Raw genomic sequence first — 16,139 nt, 5'->3', positions numbered from 1 at the left:
ATTTGTTCACACATTGCATCAATACCTTCATGTATCTTGCCAATGAGCTCATAAATTTCCGGTTTAATTTCAAATAAGTAGGTATCTGTATCTTCGTCTTCATCTATCAAGGCTTGCCGGAGACGAGCTGTAAGCACCTCCTTGGTACCACCAATTATCTCATATCGGTAACGAAGTTCCTTTCTAAGCTCTTTAACTGAGAGTTGGTCTAATTGTTTCAAAGCTGCCAATGTAAATCCTACCTCCTCTCGTTGAGTTGCCTATGATCCCACTTCTGACACCAATGTAATTACTTAAGGGAGGCAACTCAACGAGACAAAGACGTTTATTTACACGAGATCACAGGTACACAAACAACTACTATCTTAGGCACAGTTTCTCCATATTGGCTCTCTACTTGGGCGGAAATCGTCTGTCTTCTAATGTCAACACCCTTTTCTAGTCTGGTTACTAGAAGTGCGCTTCTCTGCACTAGCCTGGATGGTGGTGCGCATGGAAAAGTCATAACAATATATTTAGGCAGTGTTATCTCAAGTGATGGAGAGATATATATATAATGGTGTTGCATGTCGGATTGGATAGCACTAACCGTCTTCCAATAAGTAAGGCGTATCTGAACAAACAAATCAATTAGCCTGGAAATTAAAATCCACCTTCTCAATACAATCATAGTCTCAACGGCCATCTACGCTTCGAGGCGTGGAAGATTGAAAAGAGGCTGAGTAGTGATGACTGAGAAGGATTCTTCGAATCCTCCCGAGATAATTTTACCAATAGAGAAATCTTTTCGCCCACAGAAATTCGCTAAGGGAAGTGGAGATTGAACGTCAATTGACATTTGTGAAGCATATCATGAGACAAGACGAAACATTTACCAAAGTCAGCCTTAACATGAAAGCCGAAAAAAGGAAGTAAAAAGCATGGCCGTCCACGTCTAACCTGGCGTCAAACCTTTGTAGAAGTCCTACATTTCGTGGGCACCTGCTGACAAGTGGCTGTGAAAGTCGCCTTAGAATGATTTCCGTGGAGAATGCTTGCAGCCTTATGCGTCGAATAGCGTGCGAGAGGCTTACACCTATGTGTTTTTCATCACATTGCAACAAAAAATGTTACGTTCACCATCCAACTGGTCAGATAAGATGTTTGGAGGAGTGCCTTAAATTCACTCAAGTTGTCCGGGCGCTAAACGTTTTTCTACATTTCTGATCTTCAGAAACTCTTTCTCCTTGCGTCTACAACACATAATAAAGTCAAATAGAATTAAATTAAGAAGGGTTGGGACATATTGATACTCAATTGTGAGAGAAATTCAAGGCAGTAATTTTTTTTTAAAGTTTTATTTTGGAAAAGTGCATTTTTCTCGCCACTGGGCCCTAGGCCTCTTTTTTCTTGCCTCTCTTTTGGGTATTTCTTTCACCTCTTTTTTAGGGCTCATGTCTCTTTTTTTTTTTGGGCCTTTTTTTTTAATTTTTATTTCAAAGAAAAAACACATTATTTTATATTAATAATAATACAAAGAATATTTCATAAAAACAATTTTTTTAAAGGAAATAGTTTCAAAAACACATTCCAGGATTTCCAGCATGATCGTGGAGTAGGCTGTAGCAAAGGTCCAGAAAATGATGACAACAAGGGTCTACAAAATGATGACAAAGTCAATTTAGAAAAATCTTGAAAATTTTGTCAGATCAAATATTCAAAACAAAAATTATTTTTAGGGCTTATGAGATATTAAAATTCGTTACTTTTGCAAAAAGATTTTCCCTTGAGAACCCAAGACAGATACAACTCTCTGGGGTCTGTTAGAGTTACACAAATGTACATATTATGAACAATTTGGTTTCTATAATATTACAGAATCCACAGAAGTAAACGTATGAAGAGCATAAAAATTATTACATTTCCGAATATAACTCATTTTGAGATTAATCTTTTTACTTAAAACAAATGTTTTATAGATAAATTTTGTCCATATTGAAATAGTTCTTTTTAACAATTAAGTAGTCCATTTGGTCCATCCTCTTCAGTGTGCATCCTGTTCGGGTTGTCTTGAAAATTTATTTTATTTAATCCAAATGTGTTAAAAATATGGTAAATGGTCATCTCCCTTACTAAATAGCCTTCTGTGTTTGTTACTATTAATAGTGAATAGTTGTAAAAATGGTATATTTTTATGGAAAAAACTGTTTGCATAGTTGATTTAAAAAATTAAATTTCTTAAACTTTCAGAAAAGAAAAATATTGCTAACGAGATAGATGCAACCCCCCCCCCTATTTTATTCTACCTTGTACCTTTATGTAAATAAATATTTTTAAATTTTTCAACATTTGTATCTTTCTCCATTGTTTGTCTCGTTGCGTGTCTGCTCCCGATTTATCTCTGATGGACCAGTGTGCGGCAATTTAAAAATAATCATCCCCTAGACACAAAACAAGCCACTCATACACGTCATACACGAAGTCAGTCACAAGGTAAAGCTAGATCTAGACCAGTGACAATCTTGTCTCAAGATAGAATCTAGCAGATGTGTAGCTAGGGATCTGGGGTTCCGGGGGATTGACCTATTTGGGGGCCCCATGCATTTTGACATTCGACACCATGACATGAGATAATGTAATTAATAAATATATAACCCTACATTCAAATTGGTACAGTATATCAGTAAAATTAACACGTCGTGCTTTCTGTGCAACAAAGGCATCTATAACATCATCTTCATCAATTGTGTCTAGTATTTGTGACTCCACTGACATTAAAGCCATTCTAAGCCTATTTTGTGTCATTGTGCTCCTGAGATAGTTTTTGATTAACTTGAGCTTTGAGAATTATCTCTCACATGACGCAAAGTGGCCTGAGTTAGCAGTATTCAAATGGATGTTGCCATATAAAGCCAGCTTCCTCAATATGTCAATTGGTGATTGTGGCATTGGTTTGTTGATGAAAAGTGCTTGTGCATCAATAGCATCATTGAACAAGCAATTTACCTGTATTTCATCAAACAGGGAAAGTAACAAATATTTTCATCAGCGTGTCATCATCCATAGACTTCAAGAGGTGTTTTGGTTCAAGAAGAAACCCAAAGGTGTCCACATGGTTTTCCAGCCTTTTAAATCTGTCCTTTATCTCCATATGAAGTCTGTCTAGAACTTCTGTTGCAACACGTTTGAATTGCAGTTCTATTGACACTCCTACATCAAAACTCAACTCCCCATCAAGTTGTTTTGATTAAAGGAAATCCATAGCATTCATTACCTTCTTTTACTCTTTCGATGGATTGAGTGATCAGTTTCGTCAGTTTCTCATCATTTTGCCGCATTCCAGACTTTTGTACTTTTTACAGATAAGCAAAATCCACAATTTTTCACTGCATGAAGAAAATTCTGTGCATTTCTTCTAGTGTCTTTTTTATTGAAGAGGAGGCTTATCGTAAATTTTGGAGGGGGTTTTAAAATGAAAATCTTCCTTAACTGTGCTCTTGGAATTTGGGTATTGTCGTTTAAGGCTGTCCTTGTACGGGGACAAGGCAAACTTAAAACTCACTGCTCGCTTCCTCTCACGTGCTCTAAGGGAGTAATTCCCAGCATCTTTTTCGCTGCCAATGGGGTCTCTGATTCGGCCAGAAGCGTAGTGAGCAAAACAATTTATCTATGTAGACGCTATTTTACTATTACACACAAAGTATCATAGTTTTGTTGTAACGCTATTTGCTAACAACGTACAGAGCTAAATTACAACTATTTATTAGTATAAGTAAATCTATATATTAAATTCTGTATGAATGCATTGCATGGGCGTAGCCAGGATTTTTTTTCGGGGGGGGGGGGGGGATAACATAACATTTTGAGTGCGTAATTTGCTTTTTTTTATGAGGTATTTTTTAGTTTCAACCCCCTCCCCTAACTGAAGAGGGGGGGGGGTTAAACTCAAAACCCCTTTGACTACGCTCATAGAATTTTGGTGGTGTTGGAAGGGGGCGATGGCATCAATCCCGCCCCCCCCCCCATAAACTTTCGAGTTGGGGGGGGCGGTCCAATTTATTTGTAGAAATCACAGCTTGCTAACAGAAGCAATTAAATATCTTTATGATTAAAACTTGTTATTGATATTTTAACCAATCTTTATATTATGTCGTTCCCCTGTTGGCCCATTGGGTGGAGGTGGGGCGAATACCTCTAATGCTCTTCCACCTAAACCCTTTGAGTGTGTGGGGGGGTCCTACTTTTATGGAGAAATCATAGTTTGTGACAAAATTAGTTGAATTAATATATAAATTTTATCTTATGTCGCTCCCCTTCTGGTATTTTGGCCGATTCGGTGGAGTAAAGGGAGGGCGATTGCATGTACTGCCCTCCCCACTCTAGCCCTCGGAGTGAGGGGGGGCGGTCCTATTTTTATGAAGAAATCATTGTTTGTGAACAAAATTAGTTGAATATCTATATAATGATAACTACATATATGTAGACCCATTGTATATTTTGTCGCACCACACTCTAATCTCAAATTTTATGATTAGTAAATATAAAATAAAAAAAGGGTTGTACCAGGTGGGAGGGGCGATACATGCAATCGCCTTCCCCCCATCGGACAAACCAATACTTTTTCTTTTTGTATTATAGCTAAGAAATTACAAAATATGAAAAATCTGTCACTAATATAATTTATCTCTGCTATACATTAAACTCTTTTATCGAATCGCCCCACCCCTATTCTTTAATGCCAAATGCAATCATTAGCAGAAATTATAAAAAGGAGCGAGGATTAATCATTTTAACTCTACCGCCCCTCCCCTTTCCAGACAAAGTTTATGCAATTTCACATGAATTTATCATAAATATTTTACAAAATATGAAAAATCTGTCACTAATATAATTTATCTCTGCTATACATTAAACTCTTTTATCGAATCGCCCCACCCCTATTCTTTAATGCCAAATGCAATCATTAGCAGAAATTATAAAAAGGAGCGAGGATTAATCATTTTAACTCTACCGCCCCTCCCCTTTCCAGACAAAGTTTATGCAATTTCACATGAATTTATCATAAATATTTTAAGAAAGACTTTGCTTTGGAAAAGTTAGAATTCAAACGAATTTTTTTCAGTATAAGAGTCACGATTGAGATGAGTTCTAAACACAGATAGCCTAATAATTTCCTAGTCGCCTTTTTCCAACCTTTACTCAATCTGATAGTTTTCTAGTTAAATAAATTTGGGACTATAACTTACATATTATCGTTGAATTTTATTATTTATCGAATAATTTGTTTTTTTCGGCGGCGATCCTCAAAGCCTGAATATGTGGGGTATCTTATCTTTTCAATGAACAAATCGGTTTTATTTGCAATGTATTAAGGGCCTATAAATTCATTTTATAATATATTTTTCAACATTATTCAAAAGGTCTTATACTAATAGGATGAATAATGAGCTTTAGGTCAGGAGAATTCGTTTCTTCAGTGAAGAATGCAAGAACACTCTTTCGGCGTCGGGCTTTGCATCGAACCCCACTGATGAATTATAGGTGTAGATGTCAGGAGAATGCGTTTCTGCAGTGAAGAATGCAGGAAAACGCTTTTGGCGTCGGGGCTTTGCATGACGCTTAGGACGTAATCATCTTCCAATTTGAAGTAACGTCTGTATCATATAAGATAAGATAAGAAGATAAAGTTTTAATTCTGGAACTAAGAATCACTTATTAATGTACTTAAATTTAAACAAAATTAATAATAAGGCTTATCTTCGAATTAGAAAATTAATGAGGAATGCAGTATTTCCCGTGGCTACGCAGCCCCAGCTGTGACCTACACATTTTGCCACACCTGAACAAGGATAACCATTGTCCGTCGGTGGTCGATTAAGATTTTTTTTTCGCCGTCTGCGTCTGTCCTTAGCAGCGGATTTTCTTTGGTCTCAAATGTGTATCAGGCGGCCTTTGTGAGTGACCTCCAGCAGTCTCGTTCTGAAGCCGCATGTAATCTTATCGCTTGCAAACAAATTTACTGTCGTCATTCAAGCTCACATTTGAATATTTCCGTTCTTTAAATACTTTCGACCATCTACGTCTTTCCGTATTTGGAAACAATCTATCTCTCCTTTTATGGACTGGAATTAACTTGCCACAATGACATTGTGATGCAAACATTCAATCAATGAAAGCATTAATAATATGTTATTCTAAATGACCCTGCACTGCAGGAACACAATCTAAAAATAAACTTAATGCAGCAACTGCTTTATGTTACGTGACAGTATGTATGTTGTATGTATGTATATCATATTTGTAAGTGTATGTGTGAATGAATGAATGATTGAAAATGAATGAATGAAAATGAATGAAAATGAATAATCACAGGTCTTTACGACGTGGTAACGAGCTATTGGTCTCCACTGTCCGCAGGTTGCGACGTCGCAGATCAGTGCTGAGACCTACAATTACGAATGGTATCAGCTCAAGCCGGGCGGACCTCTCTTCTGTCTCTGATATCAATACTATTTTCCCTTCTCCTCGGATTGATGGTATATAACTTAGTAGAGTATTTGAGAACCACTTTACTTAAATGTAATTAGTTGTATGCATTTTAATTACTTGTGCATTTTGTGTATTTTCTAAATCCCCTTAACTATTATTAATTTACTGAGCTACATACTTATGACTAGTATACTTTTTATTATCCTGCTAAACACATTGGCTCGATGAGACTTATGTTTAATGACTTTGATGTGTGTTAAATATCATGAGCCATGAATCTATCTAAATCTAGTATCAACATTAATACGCCTCAGTGGCCAAAACATTTGTACTGAGTAAATCTAGACTAGAATGTGTGGTAATTATTCACACACATATTTTGCTATTTAGCACTTAATAACTTATCTCTGATAAATTAGCTATTAGCAAAAACCTTAAAATACACTAGTAACTATTTAAGGAAATTATTTTAATTTTTTGTGCATGATGTTAGATTATCTACCGAGTTTTAATGTTATTAAACTATTTCAAAACATTTGTAACTCAATAATGTTTTCCTTAGGGAGTCATCATCATATAATCAAGATTTAGATCTATCTATAGCAGGCATGTCAAACTCGTTAAGGTGTATAGGCCGCATACATTCCACTATGGCCTGAGGGGGCGCAGCCAAAAATCAGTTGCAAAACAGCTTACTAGTTTTATGTAAATTAGAAACAATACAATAGAATACAATAATTAATGGCATACCTGTCCCTTAGTTAGCTAAATTTGCAGTACAATTTAGTAATTAAAAATTACTATGATAGCGCATTTTTTTCTTTGTCCTTGTGAGCTTGCGCTCCCAGAGCTATTTTTTTAATGTGTATTTTCATAGGCTATAGCTGTTCTGTATATTCTTTTTTATAGGTTAGTGTCAGATTTTATAATTGTACTTCTGCATATTTTTATATGGGTTAGTGCGGGATAGTATATATATTGCTATGTACATGCTGTCTTAAAACAGTTGAGTGGACAGTTGACCAGCGGTCAGTAAAGTATATCATTGTTTGTGTGACAGTTGATGATCTTAGTGATCTGGCGAATGCTTATTTAATCAGTTATATTTCTGTAGTCACACAAGAAGTTGCAAAGGGAAAAGATCGTCTCTCGAGACGTAAAATGCCACAGAACAGATTTCTGTACCTGGGACGGCCTGTAAGTGTAGAAATATTTTATATTTTCTTCTACTAGATCTATGTCACACTGTGTGTAAATATGCTAGATATATTTTAATTTAGTTTTGTTTTCTACTTGGACTATTTGTCATAATAGTTGTCAACATGCTGTATTAAAGATGGCGGCGTCCATTAGTCCCGCTATGAGTTTTCTAGATCAAATAGAATATATATGATTTTGTATTTATAGTTTTGCATTTATGTATTGCAGACTATTATTACTGCTGAAAATAGATCTAGCTGCTGAATATAACTGCTGTTTCTAAATTAGTGTTATTCCGATTTTGTTTCTGTAGTGTTGCTTTAGTGATAGTGGCTTAGTTATAGTCTGTTTCTGTTCTTAGTGAATACTAATAGTAAGGTACTAAGGCTAAGGTGTTCTTGTTTTAGTGTTAGTTATGGGTTGGTTGTAGTAGTAGAATATTGTAGATCTAGACTAGTTTATTGTAGTGTGTTGGTGTAGATCTAGGTCTAGTGTAGTAGTTGTAGTGATTTAGTTAGATAGTTGGTTTTATCAGTTTGTGTTAGATGGTTGGTTTGGTTAGTTTGTTGGTGTTTGTAGTGGCGTAGATTTAGAGGGTTTTAGTTAGTTGCTGGGTTCAGTAGTAGTGGTTAGTCAAGTTAGTGTATATATTATATCTTAATATTGATTTATTTTAATGTAAATAAAGTTTCATTTTGTCTTATTTAATTTCAATTAAAGTTTGTTCTTGCTTTCATTTAGTTTAGGTTAGTATGTCTGGTTACTTAGGCGACTCTAGCCCCTTGGTCGTAGACTGAGGTGTCACAGATTGAGCCCACCCAGTAGCGCTAACATCTGCCTACTGCTAATAAAATTAATGCTGAGCAGAGAAAAGGTTTCCACTCAGCGCCTCCTGACCTGCTCACATCCTGATGCTTGACATCTTTCTGGGATACAAGTTTATTAATATCGGGTGGAAGTTTGTTTGCCATTGACACTATCATCACTGACGACAAATTTTGATCAGATAATCTCGAACGGTGAGGTGATTTCTAGCTTTCATTTAAAAAAAGAACTGCTCACAGAGATCAGTGCTTGCAAAAATAGCTAGAATTCTGGCTGAAATTTTCCACAATTCAACGTACCGTTTAGGTAAATAACTAAATTTTTGCGCAGCCACTTCTTTATACTTTGCTTTCAACAAAGAATCTATAACTGCTATTCTATCAGCTCTACTTGCACATTACCAGCAGCATTTTCAGAAGCAAATGAAAATGGACATAAAAACAACGAAAATTCTTGCTCGTATGAAACGAAGTCATGAAAACGGCCTGTGGAAGCATCTACTAACGATTCCAGGTGTAAGAATTATTTACCAAATGTTGTAGCCGTATTTAATCTTTTTAGTTTCTGACACGTTGAGAAGTGAACAAGATTTTCTATTCATATTTGGTTTATCCACAGTCGTAATTTTGCTTGATAGCACTTCACATTATCACACGCAGTTGTGAAGTGTTTACTTTGAAGTTTAAAATTCAAGTCTTGCAGGTGACCAGTGAGATCAATTGCAAATGCCAAATCCTGAATCCATTCGTCAGTAAGGAAATGTTCAACAGGTTCACCTTTCATGTTCAGAAATAATACAATTTCCTCACGCAGTACAAAAAATCTCTTCAATTCTTTATGACAGGAGAGCCAGCAAATTTCGTGTCCAATTTCATTCAGAAACATTGAAAATTGGCGATGATTTAAGCCATTGGCACGAATAACATTGATAGTGACTGAAACCAGTCTTATGACATGTTGGAATTGTAATTGCTTTGTGCGCTATGTTTCTTGGTGAATGACGCACTGAAAATGAGCAAATTTAAAATTAGCATTAGTCTCTCTTATTTTTTGCAAGTGCGACATCAGTTGTTAGACTAGCTAGCTTTACCAAAGGTAAATTGTACTGCAATATCACCTGTTATTTAGTTTCTTATAGTTATGTTTTTTGTTTGGTGTAATGCACAAATTGTAAGACATATTTCCATACGGACAATAAAGATTATTATTATTATTATTATTATGCTATTATGTTAGAAATAAACGAGTAGTCATTCTCTGGCGCTGCCAGGGTCGAGTTTCGCTAAAGAGAAACAAAATTCATCGTAGTCCCTTTAACAGCTTCCACTGAGGTATTTTCTGGTGATGTGGCAGGTCTGCAGCAGTACCGCCCTCTGACAGGCAACGAAGATGTTCCTAGGAATGTTAAGGGCCTTGATAACAATGGGGTTTATTATTATTTTTGGACAATTTCCATAGACGCTTAATCTCCAAGCCTAGGTTCCCATATTTTCTTTGTTTTTCTATCTCAGTTTTTCTTAAATTATGAGACAGTGGTACGGCGATATCGATAATGGTAGGGTTTTTTTCTTTTTTATCGATGAACAGCAGATCCGGGCGATTGAAATCTACCGTTTTGTCGGTCAAAATAGGCCTATCCCAGTACAGCAGATGTTCAGTAGACTCGAGAACCTCTTGTGGAGAGTATTTATAATAAGGAGGGGTGTCCTTACCGATCAAATTGTACGTCAAAGACAGGTGTTGGTGTATTAACTTTGCAACTTGGTTATGGCGACCTAGGTAGGCTGATTCTGATAGTGCTGGTCATCCTGCCATAATATGTTCAATCGACTCGCCCACATTTCCACATTTTCGGCATTTGTCGACAACATTGAGTTTCAGGATATACTTCTCGTAATTTTTTGTCCTGATTACTCTGTCCTGTATTGCTGTAACAAAGCCTTCTGTTTCAGGGTAGAGATGACCTGTTTTGAGCCATGTTAAGGAGGCAGCCTTGTCTATGTTGTCCCCATGTAATGAAGCCGGAAATTTTCCGTGGAGTGTTTTTTCTTCCCATTGGCGAACCTCATGCCCTACGTCGTCCAAACCGACATTGACATCAGCATTGTGTAGGTTCAGAGGGGTTGCTTCGGAGTCATATTTGCGTAGAAAGGAAACTAATTGGTTGCTGGAGGCGAGCAGTTTTGATCGTATTTTTAAAACTTGCATCTTACAACAATTTATTATTATTATTATTATTATTATTATTATTATAATTTCTCAAAAACATCCTCCTTGTTGTGGCGTTATGCATAGAACAAGTAGTTCCTCATGTATCTCAAAATTCTTGTCACAGGCCTATACGAATATAGCCAACTGTGCTACACCAGTTACATCAATAGACTCATTACGTCAATGAAAATAATTCAAAATCTATTTTGTTCTTTAATAGTTCACGCCAGCTGATTGACATGTCATTTATTCTATCTGCAACAGTGTTCCTAGTTAACGCTATTACTTTGAATACTTTCACCTTTTCTGGACAAATTACTTCGGCAGCTTTAACGATAATAAGGCTTGTCTTCGAGTTTGAAGATTAGTGAGGAGTGCAGTATTTCCAATGGCTGCGCAGCCCCAGCTGTGACCTACATATTTTGCCACATCCAGGGCAAGCATAACCATTGTCCGCAGATGGTCAATTTAGATTTTCTTTTCGCTGTCTGCGTTTGTCCTCGGCAGCGGATTTTCTTTTGGTCTCAAATGTGTACCCCGCGGCCTTCGTTAGTGACCTCCAGGTGTCTCTTTCTGAGGCCGCATGCGAACCAGGTGCTCTCTTCTATGTCAGCCAAGGAAAGTTGACGCCTAAGCTGGTCTTTGAAGCGTTTCCGTGGGGCGCCTGTTACATCGACCACCTTTTAGCTCACCAAAAAAGACTGCCTTTGGCATACGTTCGTCTCCCATACGGGATACGTGACCTACCCAGCGTAACTGCCGGACCATAAGAAGTCCCTCTATACTGTCCATACCGGCGTTGGCAAGGACATAGCTGTTTGTAGTGCGGTCTTGCCACCGTATGTCCTTTAACGATACACTCCTTCATAAAATCCCTTTCACTAAATGATTTGCTATGGCTTGCAATTAAGTTTGAAAAATGTAGCTGGCTTTCACTGCAGACTCAATCTCGTTGTTCAGTTTAACAAATACTATTTTTTAATTCAAGTAGCTTGTCATCTTTTATTTTCCAGCGTAATAATTTAACATTATTTTGATAATTTTTGAGGTGGCATGCATGCGGCCCCCGAACGCCGTGTTTGACATGCCTGATCTATAGTGTATGATATTTATTCACACTATCATTTCACCATGCACGGTGTAAGTATTAAATTCCTTTGCAAGGAATTCTTCTGACATTAAATGTTTTACCCTGTTTACAGTAATATGTTCAAATTATACGGGGATATACCCATATACCCATGGAGGATATGTTGTCAGCAACAAGCTACTTTAATTAAGAATGTTATTTTTCGGGATCTAATTTTGGAGACCTTGTCCCAACTTGACGAATAACTACAGGTGAACATCATTCGTTGATATCCCCTTCCTTTTCGTCCTACTAGTTTATGTAATGTCGATAATTATAATTCACTTCGTCAGTAAATATGTACCCTAGAATGCCTTGCCTCAGGGACCTAATCTACTTCTTTATTTGCATTCATTATTTTATCTCCTCAACCTTTGATATCCTCTGATAGCATTCTTCATTATTAACTCGTTAGCTTCCTAACTTCGTTAGTTCTCATTCTAACTCATGGTAGTCACCGGCTTAACCACATGAGCAGAGATTAAGATAAGCCTCACGTCTAATGACACTCGAATCACTGCCCATAACATCTAATGATGATTCAAGCCAAATCTCTGATTGTACTTCCATTAATCACATATTTTTACCTCTATATTTCACATTAATTTCAATACATTTTGTAAATAAATATCCAATTTTGTACATTATATATAGAGCTAGATCTGTGACTGTATGTAATTTTGTGCAAGTGAAGTCTTCTTTCAATAATCCCCAGAAAGCCAACACACACAAATACACTCCACTTGTCACAAACATGAACAAGTTTTAAGGAATCAATTGTCGTAATTAAACATTTGTATACCATCTTATTTTTAAGCTCAATTAGCCTTCTCATCAAAGTAAACTCAACCTACAATTTTTAATTCGCACAAGAAACACAATAACCATAAACAGACCTCCGGAAATTTTATTTCATTTTTTTTCTTCACTAATAATTCAATCCACATAAGCAAACACCAATAGAACTAAAAATATAAAACGATGCAAATGGGGCTGGATTGGGCACATAATGCGAAAAACAGCAACAACATTGCAGGACAGGCTCTGGAATCCACATGGGAAGAGAAAGTCTGAGAGACTAAAGCCAACAAGAAGTGTAGATGCACATGGACCCACCTGAGATTAATTGCTCAGAACAGACTCCGATGGCGAAGTACTCTTGCGGCCCTATGCTCTACTGGATTAAATCAAGAGAGTGGCTCGAGTTAAAAACCTTGATGTAGACTAGGAATTTTTTTCTCAATTTATGTTTGCGAACAGCCTAAAGGCAGCACGCTTCTCACATGGCCACAAAAGAGAACGCCCCGTGTACATTGTAAGAGCATGTAAATACGACGACAATAATAATAATAACGAAGATTATACTTGTACTATAATTTTTTATTAACTTTTAAATCCACAAAAAATATTAGCATCTTTAATGTGGATTACATTTCATTTCAAATCCACTAAAAACATTAACACGTTTACATTTTAAGTAAATTCATAGCAGTGAACAAGTTTGATGCATAATTTAGCATAAAGCATATCAAAAGTAATTTATAACAAGAAAAACATTAAACATATTTTTAATAATAATAATAATAATCTTTATTCTCCGTACAGAAATTCGTCTTACAATTTGTGCATTACACCAAATAAAAAACATTAAAACTATAAGAAACCAAAGTGTACATTCACTTCTCAGGCAGTTCATCCATTATACAACTTAAAATAAAATTAAATATAAAAAAAAAATATTTTTAAAAATTAGGTGAAGTTCGGGCACCGATCTCCTAGGCTACTTCGACTCCGTGTTTATCCATTAGGCCAGAGTTACTTTATCTCTATATATAATTCTCTTCTTCGCTCAACAATCTGGACAAGCAAGAAGTAAAGGAAAGATCACTCTCTTATTTCAGCGGATAGTCACACCACTAAAAAACAAGAGGGGGGGGGGGGCGAAGAACAAGTGGGTATTCACACGTCGCTACGGATGGCTGCGCGCTGGACTGTCAAACCCTGCCCGCTCCCATACCCCTTCGTCCTGCGGGAGGTTTGGACTAAGAAGTAAACTATCGTCAACTCTGAAGGAACATCCGAAACATGTAAAATATTTTACAAGCACTAAATAGCAGCGCCGGACTTAACCATTGTGACCAAGAAGTCATGGAAAGAGAACAAGTAATCTACTATGTATATTTACAGGTCACTAAATAGCAGGGCCGGACTTAATAATTGTGGGGCCCTATGCGAAACGGATTTAGTGGGGCCAAGTTTGGGAAGGGAAGTGGATAATAAGTGAAATTTAAGAGTTTGTATTAGAAAATAAATTCGTCTATGTATTGTATTCATTCTTTACTACGTACAGAATTACTTTATGAGCCGTACGTGTAGCAAAGTCATACAGTATATCATGATAATTCTGTTTCCTACATAGATCACGCTAAATAGCAAGAATTACCAAATGTTTCAATCTATCTTTGAGAATTGTTGACCTCAAGTAATTCTTCATTAGTTTGAGGCGCGAGAAGCTTCTTTCATCAGATTACACAATTACAGCTAATGCATAATGCCGATTTTATTTATCGCGCGTAGGATTGGCGTTTTCCATATTGAATGACACCCCAAAATGACAATTTTTGTCTCTATATTTCCGTATATTTTAAGGACTTTTTCGTATATTTTGTAATTTCGGGAGATTTTAATATATATAAATTTTTATGTTCGTAACTCTTTTTCAAGCTGTAGGGAAAGTCGCCCCAAATTTCGGAAAATTAATCTTTCCTGTCTTTGAAAAGTAATGATCTTTAGTTTTTTAAAGTTTAGAAATAATGCTAAATCATTTCTAGGATTTTCTTTAGAATGGGCTACTAATCACGCAAATATATTAAAACCATTTTCCGTTAGTTTCCATTGAGATAATGTTTAAAAAATCCCAGATCGAAATAATTCATGTCTGTTGATTTTAATCATCTTATGTACATTTAAATAGATGGATTATCTAGATCTTTCTAGATTATGTATATGAAATTAGCAAAATAATAATTATGAGACGAGAGTACGCATATTTTTGATGTTCAATAACTAGATCTAGATCTAAAAATTAAATTATATGTTAGATAGGTTAGGGTTGAAAAAACAACAACCAAACTTCTTACCACTACTTTACAAAACAACGCCTTGTTTCAACTTAAAAAAAAAAAAAAAATTTACGACACTTTTTGTAGTGTTAAAAGATCTCCATGTCCAGTTTAGATATCATATGGTATATGATCTAGACTATTTTAGGCCTTGTTTTCTATTCTTTGTTTCTTTGAAAAACTATACCGTTAAACTAGAGTTTTTCCTGTGTGGCCAACGAGTTATTTTTTTCCCAGCGATAGGCCTATTCATGAAATGTAAAATTTCTAGGAAAATAGTTAGAGCCGTTTTTGAGATCCAGGTCCAGGTTCCTTCATGAAGTTGTGACTTGAAAAGAAATATTGTAAAAAAAAGCTAGACTAATGCTGATAAACAATTGTTTACATATGTAGAACTATGCTGGGATCAAACCATTAGCTAAGACTTAGAGCAGCTCTTTCTGTAGCTAATAAAGCTTTAGAATGAAACACACACACACACACACAATTAACAATTTCCCCACCAGATGGAAATTAACTATTGAATTCACTAGAACACGTTTTTATCTTTTTTCAATAGTATCATTCATCCATAGTAACGGTTTTAATTGCTTTGCTTTGTGCTCTTTTTGAATACCAGACAACTCAGTGTCCAAAGATTCCATTTCAACTATAGACGGCACAGAGTGAATTGTGCGAATAGTGCTGGCTTTAGTTTCTGTAAGTTCATGTCCTTCATAAGTTACAAAAATTTTGTTCACATAACCTGAGAAATAAAAAAAAAAATAAATAAATGAAACAACAATAACTTACAAACAATCAATAAATGAAACAACAATAACTTACAAACAATCATTTATAATGTGGTAAGTTTGTTGTTCTGTTTGTTTGAACCAAACAACCAGCGGACTGGAAGGCTCTGTGTAGGCGTACCTACGCTGGTGTTCGATTTAATTAAATTCATAATTATTTATTTATTATAGATGACGCTGTTAGATCTAGGGCAGTGTTTCCCAAAGAGAGATATGCGTACTCCCAGTTGTACGGGAAGAAATTGAAAGGGTACGCGTTGCATCTCATTAACTAAGCTGATTTTTAAAATTACCCATTGAACTACATTAAAAACGGTCCTTTAAATACAAGAGTTTTTTCGCAAATATGTTACGAAGTGAAAAGTACCGATGATCGTTGGGTATCTCGAGAAA

The 16,139-nt window shown here is 36.0% G+C and overlaps 2 protein-coding genes across 3 annotated transcripts in view; both read right to left on the bottom strand.

The window, feature by feature from the left end:
• LOC129928594 (zinc finger BED domain-containing protein 4-like) overlaps nucleotides 1–16,139 on the bottom strand; it is a 243,276-nt gene that overhangs the window by 156,058 nt on the left and 71,079 nt on the right. The window lies entirely within an intron of this gene.
• Nucleotides 13,193–16,139, bottom strand: part of LOC106071499 (putative ammonium transporter 1) — a 153,830-nt gene continuing 150,883 nt past the window's right edge. For both annotated transcript variants that reach the window (XM_056043297.1, XM_056043298.1), the window contains one exon: nucleotides 13,193–15,700. In XM_056043297.1, coding sequence (XP_055899272.1) covers nucleotides 15,498–15,700 — 203 coding nt within the window. In that variant the 3' untranslated portion in view covers nucleotides 13,193–15,497. The remainder of the gene's footprint in view (nucleotides 15,701–16,139) is intronic.

Source organism: Biomphalaria glabrata, chromosome 10 (assembly GCF_947242115.1).
Source record: "Biomphalaria glabrata chromosome 10, xgBioGlab47.1, whole genome shotgun sequence".
Taxonomy (NCBI): domain Eukaryota; kingdom Metazoa; phylum Mollusca; class Gastropoda; family Planorbidae; genus Biomphalaria; species Biomphalaria glabrata.
Note: the sequence above shows the minus strand (reverse complement) of the source record. Positions and strands in the feature narration are given on the sequence as shown.